This window comes from Eretmochelys imbricata, chromosome 13, assembly GCF_965152235.1.
Source record: "Eretmochelys imbricata isolate rEreImb1 chromosome 13, rEreImb1.hap1, whole genome shotgun sequence".
NCBI lineage: Eukaryota > Metazoa > Chordata > Testudines > Cheloniidae > Eretmochelys > Eretmochelys imbricata.
In genome coordinates, this window is record NC_135584.1 from 30067474 (window position 1) to 30086606 (window position 19133).

At 39.9% G+C, this 19133-nt stretch overlaps 1 protein-coding gene across 6 annotated transcripts in view; it reads right to left on the reverse strand.

Annotated features, from left to right (window-relative positions):
* Positions 1-269: 269 nt before the first annotated feature.
* Positions 270-19133, reverse strand: part of RBL1 (RB transcriptional corepressor like 1) — an 81837-nt gene continuing 62973 nt past the window's right edge. For all 6 annotated transcript variants that reach the window (XM_077832429.1, XM_077832430.1, XM_077832428.1 and 3 more), the window contains 5 exons: positions 18652-18723; positions 18382-18472; positions 4220-4386; positions 3429-3593; positions 270-2910 (listed from right to left, as the gene is read on the reverse strand). In XM_077832429.1, the coding sequence (XP_077688555.1) occupies positions 2740-2910; positions 3429-3593; positions 4220-4386; positions 18382-18472; positions 18652-18723 (666 nt within the window). In that variant the 3' untranslated portion in view covers positions 270-2739. The remainder of the gene's footprint in view (positions 2911-3428; positions 3594-4219; positions 4387-18381; positions 18473-18651; positions 18724-19133) is intronic.

Consider the following 19133-nt stretch of genomic DNA (forward strand, 5'->3'; position numbering starts at 1 on the left):
CTTGATTCTACACGGTGTCCATTTTGTTCCATCAACTGTCTTAAACTTAGTTTCTTTCTGTCACTCAGGCAGGAGCATTATACTTGCTCTTTGAGATGGTACATTTATTGACTGAAGTACAAGCAATCTGGAAAAATATGGAAAGAAAATCTGGAGAGATAACTGCATACAGAGGAACCTGAACATTTACCTATTTGTCACAGAGATATAATTATACTCTGGAAAGCAGGTGTAAATTACTAGACAGACAGACAATGTCAGTCATCACACAGTTTTAAAGAACTTTTTATGGTAAAATACATATTTACAAATGAAGGCACTTTTAAACCATAACAAAACTTTAAAACCTAACAGCTTGGCAAACTGTTCAAGTCGAAAATTTACTTTGCTCTATCAACATTAGCATCTATTCTGGGTCAAATTTATTATGAAAAGGAATTAAAAATCCAACTAATACTTTAAGTTTTAATAAAAAACACTAAACCTAATCATAACAAACAAATTTCAGAACCATTATTTTAATTCAAGATCAGAGAAACTGAAACAGTCTGCAGGGCATACCTCTTAAGAAATAAAATAGGTTTACACATGATGAGAAATTAAAACCAAGTGACTAAATTATTGCATCATCCAATACTGCTGAGTGACAGCTTTACTGTCCAACAGACTATCCTAGCCTAGTTTTCTTGAGGAATATAACCCTCATGCAGAGATTCAAGCACAACTGGCTCCATTTATGTGAAGTCTAATTCAAGATCCCTTTCCACAATAAGGTAGGTTTTCCAGGGCTGTGCTCAGGACCATGATTACCTATGCACAAATGCATCTTGTCAGTAACTCAAGACTGGAAGTTGGTATTATGTGTTTTTTCAACTGTTAACGTTATCACATATTTAAAAGGAGTTAACTGTAATCTGAGCTAAGATTAGTATATCTTTTGTTATGCCACTTTATAAGACTGCAGTCTTCATTTTCAAAAGGCAAAATACGTTTTTCAGAGCAGTCAAAACAATGGCAGCCTTCAAAAAGTTAATCAAAACCTTACGGGACTTGTGAACTTTCCCTTTACTGCTGATTACCAAGGTGAATATGTAAACCAAAGTGCTCTCCTTTATAATCAATTTCATCCACCAGATTTCCAGTTCTGTTACCAGATTAATTCAGTGAGACTGTAACATGTGACATAACTTCTTCCCTCCACTGAAAATTATGATGCATCAAATCCTGGCGTGCTCAATAACCAAGCTAATAAAAGCTAAGTAAAATAGTCAGAGCTCTAGAAAAGAGTTGTCCATTAAAAAGACAGTTCAAGTTTATAAGTATAAGATGCTTATAGCAACTTTGAACAGAAAAGTACAACACAGAATTACCTTATGGCTCTAAGCTTTAAAAAAAATCTCAACTGTTAAAATTAGACTACCGCTTATAAACAGTATTATATAAACATTAAGTTTTCTTCATCTTGATAAAACAATCCTATCAAAATTCTCTCTAACATTTAAGATGTAGGAGTTTTGCTGGAATTTTACACATTGCCATTGGAACAAATCTAAAGCTACACGTCTGTAATAGCTACAAAAAAAAAAAATGTACAAACATGCCTCATCTGTTCGGGCTTACAATCTGTGTAGATACTACACAACATAGGAGGGTACATGGGTCAGAAAAAAATATAAAAATCCTAAAAAAAAGAAATTTTTAAGTTCATTAAGTGAATCATCACACATTGTGACAGCAGTAACTGATGGCCAAAGCCCAGAACTGTTTAACCATTATTGATACACGCGAACCTTTTTCAGTTAAGATACAGTATCTTGGAATATTTAGTGCTGCAGAGGCTGTGTGCAGAAGGAAGGAGTGCTTCAGATCTGCTGCCAGTGGCAGCATTCACTGCTCTGGAGGAAGCTGAATTCAGAAGAGGCTCCTAGAAACATATCCCCAACACTCTAGAATAAGTGTGCATTCAATTTATGCCTCTGCAGTTGTACTTGCTGATTTCTGTCCCAAACCATAAGAAACATACTTAATCCATGTCACAACATTCACTTTAGTTGACATCCTGAAAATAGCTGGAGAACAGCATTTTACCAGTTACACTAAGCTACAAAAGCCAAAAATTAACCCTGGTCGAATCACATTATCCAGTCTTTCATAAAAGGTGACTTTTTTCATGTAATATAGAATGCAGAACGAAGAACAGATGGGTTTATCTAACCCTTAATGTAGTAAAACAAAAGTTGTCTCCTGATCCGTCCACATTAAAGTAATGCATAAGATTCTATAATCTTCATGTAAAAACAAAAAGGCACTTGAGGTGTTTCCCTGCAAACAGATCCGCAAACGCTGAGTATAGTGATTGCCCCTTCTGCTTTCCTACATCCAGTCAATTCAATTTCAAAAACAGAACCACTGAAACTAGGAGCTGGCCCTCATGCTCAAAGCAGAACCACTAAACTAGAAGATTAGAGGTGAATATCTGACATGGCTCAAAGAACCATTTCAACATGCTAATCAGCAGATAGTTTCATAGCACGCCTGACAGCAATAAAGTTAATGTGATCATTGCCTCTAATTCCCCACAGTTCAGTCCTTAACACTTCCTTTTTGCATTCCTACTGAAGTCAGGTGACAGTACAATTTTACACATTAGTAAACTGCCTGCACATACTACAGCTGGAAAGATGGAAAAACTGTGTCCCAGGTATGATGAACTCTGGAGGCTTCAGTCCCTTGTAGCTGTTAGTGATTTGCTCTTTCACTGACAACATCCTGAAGACGTTTTAGTAAGACATCATCATTTTCCTGGCAGAGTCGTTTTGCTGGAGACTCACTGTCACTGTCAATTGTAATTGCTCGCTTCTTACTCCTGTGTTCACCTTGTTTTATCATATTGTTGATGTCCTTCAAACTCTATCAATAAGAGGAGATTTATAATTAAAAACAAATATTCAAGCCACTATAATTACTCAGTATGACTCTCGGTTTTCAACATGGTCTGAAAACAGTATTCCTACTCTGGACGAACACAGCACCTTCCATCTGAGAAGCACTGAGTGTTTTATCCTTTACTTCAGGAACTGCAAGACCAGTTTGAAGAAAGTCTTTGCAGCACTCTCTTATGAAAAACCCCAAAGCCAGACAGAAATTTGGAAGAGGGAGAAATCTTTAAGCTTTGCAATCACTAAAAGTCTTATGTGAATGTCTTACCTTAGAAGAAAAGGAGTACTTGTGGCACCTTAGAGACAAACAAATTTATCTGAGCATAAGCTTTCGTGAGCTACAGCTCACTTCATCGGATGCATCTGATGAAGTGAGCTGTAGCTCACAAAAGCTTTTGCTCAAATAAATTTGTTCGTCTCTAAGGTGCCACAAGTACTCCTTTTCTTTTTGTGAATACAGACTAACACGGCTGCTACTCTGAAACTTACCTTAGAAGGGCTCCCATTAAACTTGTATAGTAGAGCAGTCTGAGGTGTCAGGCAGGCACCATTCTTGTGTGGTGAAACATAAACAGAGTGTTGCTGGGATATCCGCCGAGGAGACACTGGCTGCTGTTTAATGTAGGGGAATGGGGAAAGTGGAGGGGCTTCCACCTTAAAAAAAAATGGTGCACACACAGTTTGCCTGTAGGAATTTACCAGATGCACATTAAAGAATTAACTTCATAAATAAATGAAACGCACATCCATTTTTATCAGTGTGTCCTTTAGGGTCTTCTGTTCCAGGTTACAGTTACATTCTAATATTCCAATTCAGTATTCAGCCTGGCAATCACAAAAGAAACTATTTTATTTTTCAACTGTTTCACATGGATGAATTGAGGGGCACTTAAATGTCACTCAGTTTCCCATATTAATATGGCACCCATTCATCAGTTTCTGCTCCATTTCAATGGATAGCCTATTAGCAGGACAGACATGCAACCTTGCTGCTGTAGTATGTTATAGCCCAGACTATGATTATTTTCTTTATGCAACCATGTAGAAACAAACACAATCAGATGATGAGGTGGATCCACTTCATGCTGAGTGTCAGAGGGTGGGTTTAGACATATATAAACTACAAAGTTTATGATCTACAGGGCAGTGATAGCAACAGTGTGAGTTTTTAAACGCTGACATTTTATGTCTAAAAGTCATAAAACTACCACTAAGAAAACTACCACTAAGCATCCATGCACACTATTAGACATATCCAAAATTAGAATTATGTTACTTACTACATGATCCTGGTTTGTGACATCATACTTGAGTGCAAATGATTTTACTCTTCCTACATAGACTGCATTGTAAAATTTTATCAGATCTCCTCTCTCCTCCTTTCCTGATTCACTGGAGTTCTCTGGTGTTGATCTTACAGGTGAAAGACACACTTTCCCAGGAGAGTCTATCACAGTAGGAAAAAACAGAAATGTCAGATTTAAAACCCTTAATGTCAGCAATCTAAATTAGATTTTTAAGATACAAGCTAATACAAAACCAGTCACACACACTATAGAAATTCCTCTTGTAAAGAGTTAATAAAATGATTAAGAGAAGGTTACTCATCTGGTGCAGTAACTGAGGTTCTTCGAGACGGTTATCCTTGTGGATGCTCCACTTTAGGTGTCTATGCGCCCTAGCTTGTAATTGGAGATTTGTGGTAGCAGTGCCTGCTTGGGTCGCACATGCGCCGTCACGTGCCACTCCAGGTGGTTACATAGCGCTGCACGATCAATCATCCCTTGGTTCCTTCTCTACTGCGGAGAATCTATGTGAAACTCCAAAGCAGAGGGAAGGAGTAAGGGTAGTGGAACACCCACAGAGACAACCATCTCAAAGAACTTCAGTTACTGCACCAGGTGAGTAACCTCTTCTTTGCGGAGTGTCCCTGTGGGTGCTCCATTTCAGGTGACTGTTGAGCACTGCCCCTCTGTGGAAGGGAGGGGCTTTGGAGATGCGTTACTGATGGTGGATAACACGAGTCTAAAGCAAGCATCCGATACTGACTGTTGCTCTATAGCAGTATTTCATGAATATGTGGGTGTAACGGGTTCCCCACCTCCAGGGTGCCACCTGGGACTGGGATACCACTGAGCCCACCTGACCCACCAGCCTGGGCTCCCTTTCACCCTGTAATGCTGTGACCAACTGCAGACACGCTCCCAGTCTCCCACTTTCACCAGCACAGAAGTAGAGACACACCCAGCTGCAGAAACACACAAATACTGAAATTAGCTCTGCCTGAGAAGGCTCAGTTAAGGAATTGCCCAAGTGCACACCCCCTCTCTAGGGGATAAACCCCGAATTATACGGTCTTGCACTGCACAGAGAACTGTACAGTGTAAGCTCATGAAATTCACCCCCTCCCTCAACGTGAAGAGGGATATACACAGCTTTCTGCCCCAAGTAAGAATTTTTACACACACTGGTTTTAGATAAAACAAACGTAAGTTTATTAACTACACAAGATAAATTAAGTGATTATAAGGGATAGCAAGCAGATCAAAGCAGACTACCTGGCAAATAAAACCAACACACAATCTAAGCTTATAAGCAGAAAATTCTCACCCTAAATGTTGGTCTAGGCAGATTGCAGAGATTCTTGAAGGTAAGCTGCCCTTGCTTGCAGCTTAAAACTCCAGATATTCCTTTTACAGGCCAGACATCCTCTAGCCTGGGCTCAGCCCTCCCCACCCAACTTAGTCTCTTGCTTCTCAGGTGTTTCCAGCAGCCTTCTTTCTTGGGCAAGAGTTAGTGAAGAGTGGCCCACGATGATGTCACTCTCTTAAATAGTTTTTTGCATATGGTGGGAATCTTTTGTTTTCCAGCGATCCCCACCTCTGGTCAGTGGAAAAATACTAGTATTATCATGAGTCCAACACCAGGTGATTTGGTCAAATGACCCTACAGCCATAATTCAGAGGCTGTTTGTAACGTCCCCAGGAAGACTTCTCCGTGGGTGATTAGCATCTTCTAAGACCTACTGTTCTCCCTAATGGCCCTTCCCAGTGAGACACCTAGACGGATTGCATTCTGCCTAGTAGGCATTCCCCAGGTGTAAACGTATTTGTAATAGATGCATAGACAATATTCCTAACTTCAGATACAAAAATGATACATGCATACAAATAGGATAATCAATCAATCTTTCCAATGACATCTCATGACCCATCTTGCATAAAACACATCTTAGTTATGCCATAATCATAACATAACCATATCTCTGTGAAGAATGTGGAGTATAATGCCACAGTGGGCTGATGCCCAAGTTACTGCTCTGCAAATGTTGATAACAGGGACATCATTGAGAAAAGCTACGGATGCTGAAAGTGCTCTGGTATAGCGTATGTGGATGCCCACTGGGGCTTGTAAACGAAGTTTTTGATAAAGGTGGATGCATCTTGATATCCATTGAACGTTCTATTATAGAAGTGGCTCTTAAATTATTGTACTGGTGACGCCTTTCACATAGGAAGCCTCTGAGTGCGACCCCCCCATATAAATTAAAAACACTTGTTTATATATTTAACACCATTATAAATGCGGGAGGCAAAGCAGGGTTTGGAGTGGATGCTGACAGCTCGCGATCCCCCATATAATAACCTCACAACCCACTGATGGGTCCCGACCCCCAGTTTGAGAACTCCTGTATTATAGAGACAAATAGTTTTGGTGACTTTCTAAATGCTTTTGTTCTTTCAATGTAGAAAGCTGATGCTTTTCTAATGTCCAGTGTGTGGAGTGATGCCTCTCTTTTGTCTGCATGTGGTTTTGGAAAAAACATAGGTAAGTAAATGGGCTGATTCAGATGAAAGGGGGAGGCAACCTTGGGTAGGAATTTGGGATGTAGTCTTAAGGTAACTTTGTCTTTAAAAAAAGTTGTGTATGGGGGTCGGGGGAGGCATTAGGGTACCTAGTTCCTTCATCCATCTGGCAGATGTGATGGCGATGAGGAAAGCCACCTTCTTAGATAGGTGGAGTAGTAAGCAGGTGGCAAGCGGCTCAAACAGTTTTCCCATAAGTTCGCGAAAGATGAAGTTGAGCTACCACGTAGAATGTGGGTTTCTTATTTCTGGATAAGTGTTCTCAATGCCCTTGAGGAAACGTTTAGTTGTTGGGTGGGTGAATATGGTGACCCCATCCACATTATGGAAAGCTGTGATCACCACCAAGTATACCTTGATGGAGCTTGTGGACAGCCAGTTTTTATATGTAATCCAGTACCCTTGGTAAAGGGGAGGATGTTGATAAGATCTGTTTATCTTGGCACCAAGTGCTGAACCGTTTCCACCTATGCATATATGCGTCTTTCTCGTGCTCTGTCAGGGTTCCTTTCCCACTCTGAACTCTGGGTTACAGATGTGGGGATCCGCATGAAAGACCCCCTAAGCTTATTCTTACCAGCTTAGGTTAAAACTTCCCCAAGGCACAGATTCCTTTCTTGCCTTGGGATCGCTGCCACCACCAAGCGATTTAACAAATAATCAGGGAAAGGACCACTTGGAGACCTATTCCCTCAAAATATTCCCCCAAGCCTACACCCCCTTTGCTGGGGAAGGCTTGAGCATATATCCTCACCAATTGGTTACAAAGGGACTACAGACCCAAACCCCTGGGTCTTAGAACAATGGAAAAATCAGTCAGGTTCTTAAAAAGAAGCATTTTATTTAAAGAGAAAAAGGTAAAAGAATCACCTCTGTAAACTTAGGCTGGTAGTTAACCTTACAGAGTAGCAGAAAATTCAAAGAGCACAAAGAAACCCCCTCTAGCCTTAGTTTCAAAGTTACAACAAAACAGGGATAAACCTCCCTCTAGCAAAGGGAAAATTCACAAGTTGAGAAAACAAAGATAAATTAATACACCTTGCCTGGCTGTCACTTACAAGTTTGAAATATGAGAGACTTGTTTAGAAAGATTTGGAGAATATGGATTGATGTCCAGTCTCTTTTAGTCCCAAGAGCGAACAGCCACAGAAACAAAGAACCCAAAACAAAACCTCTCCCCCCCACCAGATCTGAAAGTATCTTTTGTCCCCATTAGTTCCTTTGGTCAGGTACCAACCAGGTTACTTAAGCTTCTTAACCCCTTACAGGTAAGGAGGAATTTAGGCTACCCATATGCTTATGACATGTTTGTTCTATGGCTGTTCATAAGTATGTCTTTTACTTCCTTTACTTTACTTCTTTACATTTATGAACAGGGTGTCTCAACCCCTCTTTGCCTTGGAGAAAAGCCAGGCCTTGAGATGGAGTATTATGAGGTTAGGATGGTGAACATGCCCCGCATCTTGTGAGAAGAGGTGAGGTATTAGGGGAAGGGTTTGAGGTGAGCGTACCGCTATCTTTAACAGGAACGGAAACCATGTTTGTCTGGGTCATGTAGGTGCTATTAGAATGACTCTGGATTTGTCTCTTGATCTTGTGTATGAGCGAGTTTAGGAGTGCGGTCAGGGGGAATACATATATTAACGATGCATCCCATTTGATGAGGAGAGCATCTCGTAAGGAATGATGTCCCAGTTCTGCTTTGGAGCAATATTGTGAGCACTTGGTGTCCTGTGTTGTTGCAAAGAGGTCTATGAGGGAATCCCCATAGTTTGAGTATCGTAAAATTCTGGGATCCATCTCCCATTCATGACTGTGACAACTCTGTGCTTACTGCATCTGCGGTTGTGTTTTGACATCTCGGAAGATAGGATGCTGATATGTTGATGTTGTTGCTGATGCACCAATTCCAGAGCTGCACTGCCTCTGTCCATAGGGAGTGTAACTGTGCCACCCCTTCCCTTCCCCCCCCCCCGGCCGTTTATGTAAATCATGCATACTATATTGTCTGTGAGGATTCTGATGGCTTGGTTTATGATTGTAGGTAGAAAGTGGTTGCATACGTTACGGACTGCCCTTAGCTCCAGCAAGTTTATGTGCATGTTGGACTCTGATGGGGACCACTGGCCTTGGATTGTGTTGTTGAGTAGATGCACTCCCCAAACTATTAGGGAGGCATCCGTAGTGAATGTCATTGTTGCAGTCCTTTGTAGAAATGGGACTCCTGTTCAGATGTTCTTGGGTTATGTCCACCATTTTAGGGAGTCTTTTTTTACCCTGTGTGGCATCATAAGACATCTGCTTAGGCTATGCCTGTGTGGCATGTACACTGTTTGAAGCCAGGCCTGCAGGCATCTCACGTGAAGTCTGGTGTGCTTGACAACAAATGTCGTTGCTGACACTTGTCCCAGTAGTTGTACATACGTTCTGGCACATATTTGTGAGCTGTCCTTTACCATCAAAATTAAATTGACAAGTGTGATGAAGCATTGCTGATGAACAATCTAAACAAGCTCCTATGAATTCCAATTTCTGGACATGAATCAATGTGGGCTTTTGTGCGTTATTTGTAACCCTAAACTCATGAAAAGTGTTATTGTACTCTGTGTGGCACTTATTGCTTCTTGTTATGTTGATGCCCTTATGAAGCAATCATCCAAATATGGAAAGATCAAGACTCCGTGTCTGTAGAGGTGTACTGCTACCACCACCAAAACTTTGGAGAAAACCATTGGGGTGGTTAACCAGTCAAAGTGTTGTATTAGAAGTGTTAGAAGTGTTGTTCCCCTAGGGTGAACCTCAGGAACCTTCTGTGTAATGGATGAATGGTAATGTGGAAATACACATCCTGCAGTTCGAGGGCCGAGAACCAGTTCCACTTTTCTAACGCTGGAATTATGGTTGTTAGTGTCACCACTTTGAAATGCTGGTTTTGACAAATTTGTTGAGTTTCCTTAGATCCAATGTGAGTCTCCATCCGCCTGTCTTTATGTGAGAAAATATTTTGAATAGAAATCTTTCCCTCTGTGCTTCATTGGTACAGGTTCCTCAGCGCCTAGATGAAGGAGATGGTTTACTTCCTGTTGCAGCAGTGACTCATGAGAGGGGTCCCTGAAGAGAAACAGAGAGGGAAGGTGGGATGGAGATAAAGGGGATGGAGTAACCAGTTTGGATAATTTCTAAAACTCACCTGTCTGTAGTAATATTGAGCCAGACTCGGTGAAACAGTGACAAGTAATATCTGAATGGTTGGGAAATAATCTGTTTCCAGCATTAGAATGTGCAGTTGTTTCATGTGCTTGACCACACCTTCAAAATTGCGTCTTGTGGTGGATTGTTGGGATGTCCAAGGTTGGTTTTGATTCTGTTGATGTCTGGTTTGCCTTTGCTTGCAGTGTTGGTCATACTGCCTGTGTGTTTGTGCGTATGGCAGCAATCGGAATCTCTGGGTATAGCTGCCCTGTTTCTTTTTATTTGCAAGTGTATAGATGCCCAGGGATTTTAATGTTGCTCTTGAGGATGTGGAGGGACTCATCCGTTTTGGCCACAAATAATTCTGGGCCTTTGAAGGGTAGGTCCTCGACTGTTGACTCAACCTCCCTGGGGAACCCAGAGAGATGAAGCCATGATGCACAGTGCATGACCACAGATGTTGCAATGGATCGTGCGGCCATTCTGCGGACTCAAGTGAGGCCTGCAGGGCTGTGCTGGCAATTAGATGGCCTTCAGCGATATTAGATTTAACTGCTTTTTTTTTTAATCTTCAGGTAAACCATCAATAAATTCTGACATTTTCGAAAAGATGGCGTGTGTGTGTATTTAGACAGTAGAGCCTCGTAATTAGCTATGCAGAACTGAAGTGTTGCAGATGAATAAGCCTTGCGGCCAAAGATGTCTAACCTTCTCCAATCTCTGTCACATGGGGTTGTTCTAGCCTGGTGTTGCTTTCCCCTCGTTTACAGCCTTCACCACTAGTGAGTTTGATGTGGAGTGTGTAAATAAGAACTTAATTCCTTTAGATGGCACATAGTCTGATGTTTTGCATGATGGAGGTGCTGTTCCTGATGTTTCTCAGATGGTTTTGGCAGGCTCCATAATGGCATCGTTGATCGGTAATGCTATCTTCGTTGAGGGATATGACTGAAGTATGTCTAGTAGTTTGTGCTGTGATTCAGGTATCTGTTCTAGAGAAATGTCCAAGGACTCTGCCACCCTTTTGAACTGTTCCTGAAATACCTTGAAGTCATCCCCTGTGGTCAGGGGTGAGGGGCTTTATAGTTTCATCTGGTGACAAAGATGAGAGGTTCACAGGTGGCAAGGCTTTCTGGTCAGATATGTCCTCCATTTTCTCAGTCACATCCTTTTGTGTTTCTGAGGGTGCTGGGATAGGTGCTGATAGAGATCGTGGAGCTCTCAATCTTGATGGGCTAGGGGGCCTGCAATGTTGAGCCCTGTACATTCCCCATGGATCCCAGTAGGGCCAGTTTGGTGAGAATGGCATGGGGGATGGTGCCCATACCAGATACATGTGTCTGCAGATGAGTGATGGTCTGGTATGTGGGATGGTCCAGGTTTGGGTGAGGAGTGATGAGATGTATATATCACTCCTTCATCCTCGTCTTCATTATCACTAGACAGAGGGGCAGCTGACCTAGCTGGAGTAGTCAAGCGACTTGGTACTGAAGAGAGGAGATTCCAGTGTTGAGTAGATCAATAGGTCTCCATGTCTCAGGAATTGGTGTGGAACCATGAGCACTGTGAGCATTGCCAGTGGTATGGGAGTATGAGTTGTAGCCGTTGGTGCCGAGGGTCTTGTACTGTGCTGCGTAGGTACCACCGGTGGCGCCACTGTGCCACGCGTCTTTTCAGCTCCATGGGTACTCAGATGGAGGGTTTCACTTTGCTCTGTGAGCCTTTGTTCAAGCTTGTGCGCATAGGGTCTTTCGCTCTCCAGGAACTCTCGGTACCAGAAGATGCTGATGTCTTGCGATCCAATGTGCTTGGTACCAAGATAGACTTTGCAGTTGGGGATCACTTTTTCTTGTCTGATTTCTGGTGTGGTGAAGTCTGGGACCGCTTTTTGGTAGCCTTCTTGGATAAAGGCTCTTTCATAGGCACTGCAGGGGTAGAACCTCTACCAGAGGCTGTCAATGGTGAACGTTGGTCTGGAGGTGTCCTGGACTTGTGGTCCAAGGCCAGTCTGAGGGATTTCTCCATCATAAGGAGTTTAAGTTGGAGATCCATAGCTTTTCTTGCTCTGGCCATGAGGTTACGGCAATGTGGACCAATATTCCCTCTAATTTTTTCCATCCATTTGCAGAAGGAATTTTGTTATGTGCACCAAATTATCGAGGTAATGTGTGGATGTGCGCCACCAGTAGAAACAAAAAACTTAAATATAATTTATATTTTTAAAAAGTTACAATAGGGATAATTACTTCAGCCAGGACAGGTTAGGCATTTTAGAACTCACTACTCAAAGAATTTAACTGAAGCATAAGAGAGAAATACAAATTATGAAATGCATAGAACAGTCAAAAAACTCAAATAACAACAATTGCAGAGAATATATGTGCATTGCAGGAAGCATCAAGTAACAACAACAAGTGTGTGCTGGGAGGTGAATGTGAAAAACAAGAAATGTGTTGCCCCTTTAAGTACATTCACAGCCTGGCAGGACTCCCCAGTGGACTGCAGCTACCCTGGGGCATCCTTCAGGCAATCAATATTGCTAACTCTAATGCTATATGGTGCTTTTCCTTAAAGCGCTAGTGTGTACACAAGGGCACAGGAAGATGGTATCGAGAAAGAAGTGTGTATATACAGCATCTCCTTGAGATCTGAGAGAAGTGGAGCAGCTTTCTCCCATTCTGAGTTATAGTCAGGGGACTAAAACTTAAAAGTATCTGTATACCAAAGTGTGGTGTCCTGGCTGACAGCTCTGACATGGAGCTGCGCGCCAGGGTGGATTTGATAAATCAATTTGATTTAAATCATGATTTAAATCACTAGTCAGGAAGACTCAATTTAATCATGGATTTCTACATAAAAGTGCATTCTTGTTGGTTGTTATAACCTTAATACATATTCTTTACAACTCAGATATAGATGTAGGTTTCATTTTTAGAAGGTACACACTATACATTTTTAAAGTGATTTATTTTGAAAACTTTTCAGATTAGTTTTATAGCTATATCAGAAAAGAATGATTGTTTGCTTATTTAATTTACCAAAGGTAACTGAAGCAGATATTTATGAAGTCATTGGGAGGTGAACTATCTCCAATTCCACAGGTTAATCATTAATATTTGGAGGATTTTCTTGCCATGCTGAATTAAGAGGAGAACATCACCAGACAGACATTTGAATTGTTTTATTTAACTAAAACAACAACGTTATGTATTCTGGATTTTTTCTTCAACAGCAAACATATAATATTTTAACAAAACAAGCATATGCATGTTGTAATTCAGTTAAACATTCAAGTTTTTAAAATGAAATATTTTAAAAATATTTTTTAAACTTTTTTTTTAAAAACCACCATTTTTGCTGTTAACAAGCATGTTATCTCTGGAGACACAAATCCACAGTTTGAGAACTGCAAAACTAAGCATCTCTGATGGTATCTTCTAGACTGAGCACTGAGTCCCATTGGGTAGACAGAAAGATTAACCTAAATAATCTATACAGAAGCCCCTGGACCCCATAAGATTGGGTCCCTAATCTATGAACTATTGGAACTCATTTACAAAACTTATTCTTAAACATTACATGAATATATTGTCTCATACTATAGAATTAAAATTTATAATCCCTATTCCATGAGGAAATATCTTTGAGCTACAATGTATCTTAATTAAAACTATCCTAGGATAGGTTTTTTCCTCAAAAATCATTTTATGAAAAAATCCGTTTTTAATTTTTTTTTTTAAAAATAATAATTGATTTTTATCCACCCTGCTGCGCGCTGATAGAGAAATCAGGCCATTGCCCAATCTGGGCAACATGTCTCCAGCATGGGAGAACACATCTCCCAAGCTGCATTCCTCACTGAAAGCCCCCCCCCTTTTCCCCCCCCTTTTCTTATTCTACAGAAGACCCAGCCCTCTTTCTCCACCAGGGGCAGCTCTGTGGAGGTTACTGTCATTCTAGTGTTTACACAGCAATTTACAGTGCTATGACTCTATATTCACAATGGAAAAAAGCTAGAAACTCAGGGATTGTTTTAATTAAAGTACAGAATTTCTAATGAGAGCAGCCCAAATGGTGTAGCCTCACTAAAATCCTGAGAGCTACTGTTTCTTTTTAGCCCTATGATTTGCTGCTGTATGTTGCCCTTTTAAGTAGATCGGCACTCAAAGCAGACATAGCAGCAGAAGCAACCAGCAAGCTCCCACTGTGCCATTCCTGAGCCCTATCACACTGTCCCGCTCTGCAGAGATACGGTATGGAGCGGGGGAAGGGGGACATCCTGACATCAGTACCCCCCTTCCCCCAGCTCTGCATAGCAAGCAGGAGGCTCCTGGGAGCAGCTCCAAGGCAGATGGCAGGAGCAGCACGGTAGTGGGAAACCTGAAGCGCGCAGTACTTGATAGCTTGCTGGGCAGCCACCCGGCTATGCAGCTTAGAGGGAACTTAGATGTGGACATTTTTGAGGAATGTGTGTCTCGCTGAGACAGCGGACACACTGTGTGTGTCTGTCAGAGACAGGGACTGACACTCTGCAAGTCAGGCAGCGTTTGAAACCCGGTGATCCAGGCATGCCGGAGAGAGGCTATCTCAAACAAGAAGGGAGCAGTAACTCTGTGGGAGCCAAAACTTATTTGCCTACTGAGGGGAATAAGGGTAGAAAAGCAAAAAAAATTTTTTTTAAATAAAATAAATAAAATAAGTATAAAAGGTAAACTATCTAACTACTGAGTATACTACCAACTATAAACTATCTTATCTAAAGGCTAATCTTATGTAAAGGTAAGTGAGGGTGCTGCTGATTGCTCCGACTCAAGCCAAAGGTGGTAGAGAAGGAATTGAGGGACAGTGCAAGACAGTGACGGAGTGTGAATGACCCAACTGGTCATGGCTACCACAAATCTCTGATTACAAGCGCAGAGTGCATAGACATCTAAAGCGGAGGACCCACGGGAACACTCCCTGAAGAAGAACAGATGTTACAAGTTTGTTATAGATATGAGTAGTGTGAATTACAAATGGTTACAAGCACATTAGTAGAAGGTGTTGAACAACCTATTGACTTGTTGTACTCTGTAACAGGCTACAACAAAAACTTTCTTTTTAAAAAAAAACCCACCATCCACCATTTATCAAATCCTTATCAACTATTTATAAATGGAACCTTAAAATATAAGGTGTGACCACACTGCCTTTCCCACAAACATGTTATTTCTTCTTTTAATGAGTTACAATTCTTCTGAATGAGAGAGGAAAGACCGGCTTGCTTAGACACACATGTATATTGCTGAGGCTTCAGTCCAGAGACAGCAATAATAAAGCTACCATTGACCAAGATCACTCTTTTTATGGTGGCCAGAATCGCAAGTTGTGATAAAGATCTGCTTTAATTACTGTAGCACACACCATGTTTTATGAAAACCCATGACAGACTATACAATCTGTGAAGCCTGATTTAACTGCCAATCTTTAGTTAAAAGGCACTTTTATACTGGATTAACTGACAGAGTAAGGCTCAATACTTGACTCATGCCTCCACTGTAAAAAAAATGATTCTGGAATATTGTACATTATGTATACAACGTAACATTCAATGGAAACAGTGGTAGTTACACAGCAAGCCTGGTTACTGCAACTGTTCTATCACTTGCTAACTCCAAAATTAACTTGGTTCACAGCTGAATACAGTCTTCTAATAGAAGTCATGTTAATCTCTAAATTGTTTGCTAACAAAAACTCTTTTCATGGAAGTAACTGGATGTTAGCCAAGCACCTTAATAAAACATAAACCTAGGGTCTGATACTAAGACACCTTATGCTGGAACAGGAGTGAGTACAAAAACTAGAGTCAGGACAAAGAAGCTCCATTCCCCGCTCTACCACTAACCTGCTTTGTGACAATTGGGAAGTCACGACTTCTCTTCCCATCAACAGGGGGTTAAGATTTAACTAATGCTGATATTAGATAAAAGGCACTGAAGTGGTGATTTAAGTGAAAAATTCGTTCACATGCACTTGGACAGAAATACTGTCACACGGTTTGAAAACTGGCTAAAAGATCAAACAACTCTCCTGGCTTAGAACCTCTTGGTTGGCTGATGTCAGAACAAGGGCATTTGAACTTACTGTTAACAATTCAAGTTTGCTGTTCTGATATTGGAGGAAGACTGGGGTGGATAAAAATCGGTATTTAAAAAAAAATTAAAAAAAGACTTTAAAATTTTTATAAAATTGATTTAATACATTTTTTTTTTTAAAAATAAACCAATCTGAAATCAAATTTGAAACTATGATAACCTATATTAAAGCTCAAATTTCCTATAATCTATTAAAATAATTCAAATAATAATATTCAAGCAGTATGTTTGCTGCCAAGGTTTTAAAGAAAGCCAAATGCCCTAAACTGATGAAAGTCACTGGCTAAACTCCTAGAACCAGAGCTTTGCAGATCAGTAGCCTCCTGTAGGTGCAGAGAAACTATTTTCTTAATTTCTGTTTATTCAAACTAATTCAGTTCAATGATTAGTTCATTCAGAGTTCAAAAACTTATTGGGAGTTGAAAAAAAGAAGGAAAGCTTGTTTCCCTCTTCCAATCTATAAATATAAATGAGGTATAAGAGGATGTGATCTACTAGTTCTAAGATCTTGAAGGACATGGTAACTAGAAGCAATCAGTTCAATTCTAACGATAGATAATACTTCCTCTGTTTAATATATCAGTTAGCTTTAAATACAAAACATGTTTTGATAAATATTTTTCTTCTTATGTGTCCAACACTTTAAGGTAGGTTATATTTATTTAGAAAACATTTTTAAAATGCTGGTTTTGTGCACTTTAATTGAATTCCGGTTTCTATCCAAATGCAACTTGACACACATGACAAGCGAAAAAATCTAATCTAATAAAGAAATGCATCATTCACCATTTTCTAACAATAAAAAAGTAAAACTTAAGAATCTGAATGAACGTATATTAAGCTAAATAACTGCTTAAGTAAGTGTGTATAAATAGAACGTATCCTCCTGGTGAGTAAAAAGTACCATCAAATACAGAGTAAAGGCTATATTTAGTTGCAAATCAACATGTTTTAATAGGAATCAACCTTTCTTTAGGAAAGTAATTATAAAGTACAAATACAAAACAAGATTCAAATTGATTATTTAAAGATTTCCTGTTTACTGATTAAATAATTTTGATTTAAATTAATCCACCATAGGGGCAAGAGAACCGAGATCACCTCGCTCTTTATTTAAATAATGTTAGAGACAGCATCTCTAACTTGCTGGGCTAATGTCAAGACATTGATCTCTTCGAAATTACTGGTCAACAGCTGTAGTATGCTGCTGTCATGTAAAGCCTAGGACTTCTGTGAGGTAACTCTAGCTTGCTGAGCTGATGTTGAGAGAGAGTCCTCTGAGGTCAGTGGTTCAATGTCTCTCACTGACAAGATAACAGAGACCCCAAGATGATTATATGAGATATAGACCAACTAAGGATAACTTTTCTGGATAAATTAGACTTCTGTTGATCACTTTTATGGTTTGTAATAGTTAATGCCTTATTTTGATCAACTGTGTAACAGCAGAAACCAATTTACATAGCATCGCTTTGAAAAATCTATCTTGGATTTTGGAGAAAGAAAAATGCTTTAAGAAAAAATATAGACATTTACCCACACTCTTCGCAAAAATCAAAACAGCAGACATACTAAAGCCAATCCTGACTCCTATCTACGTCAGGACAGTAAGTATTTCAATGCAAGAGCTCCTCATTGAGCCTTCCCGAAGAAGTGAATCAAACAATCTACCTTCTGACATTTTAAAAAGATGTTTCTAATCAGTCTTTAGAATATCCCATCACTCACTCTCTTTCCATTTATTAAGTGTTATCTCAAGAGAGCTGCACTTATATAGAATCATCATCAGTTGCTCATTTAAAAAAATTACGGTTCAACCAACCTAATTTAAAAATAGGGATTCTTAAAGCATTTGTGAAGTTCTATCCTATTTGTTCCAATTGTGAAATGCATTTTCCATGTCCTAGCCTACACAGCATCTGACTATCAGTGTCTGTCTCCTTATGTCAGTACTGTTGCTTTTTAATCAGCTTATGATAAAATGAAATGCTAATTTTTCCTCTTTGCAATTAGATGCAACTATTCTAATGGATTTTATACTACACATTAGTTCTTTTAAATCCATTTGACTGTTATTTTAAAAACAGCAGGTTAACTTTATGAACTTACCACCATGGCATGCATCTGATGAAGTGAGCTGTAGCTCACGAAAGCCTACGCTCAAATAAATTTGTTAGTCTCTAAGGTGCCACAAGTACTCCTTTTCTTTTTGCGGATACAGACTAACACGGCTGCTACTCTAAAACTTACCACCACCTGTCATCTCCACATCTTGGTTTGAATTTGTATTTTCTGATGTGACCTCTTTGGGACTATTTTTCAGCAAAACACTCCTGTAAACCTGCAGTACAGGGGGAAAAATGCAGTTGTCAAGTAATACAAGAAACTAAAACTTAGATTAAATCACAGTTCTCAGGTTAAATGCGTGTAACATTCATTCTCCAGTATTAGTATGAGCCTACTTGAAAGAGAGCTTGTATCAAACATTTATCTACAGGGAAGACACTGTTATTTACTCACATTGCTGTTTGCTTGTGGCTGGTTTCTGTAGCTTTTCATTATGTCCTGAAAAGTTCTTTCCTCTTTGGTCACCTGGAAAAGAAAAAAGAAAAGGAGTACTTGTGGCACCTTAGAGACTAACAAATTTATTTGAGCATAAGCTTATGCTCAAATAAATTTGTTAATCTCTAAGATGCCACAAGTACTCCTTTTCTTTTTGCGAATACAGACTAACACGGCTGCTATTCTGAAACCTGGAAAAGAAAAAAAACCCAAGAGGAACTATTTAAGACAAAACATAGCAACTATGATTGTTATATTACAGCACATGAGTACTTATGCTTGTTTAAAAGGGAAATTTTCCGGAGTTTTCTTGATCTCATTTAGTCTGAAAAAAGTAATGAAGCTAAGAAAAGTAAATGATATATCAGAGTAGGAATAACTCATGTATTTTTTCTGGCCTACAACAAGGTGATCTTTAGTTTAATGAACAGCCTGCTCCA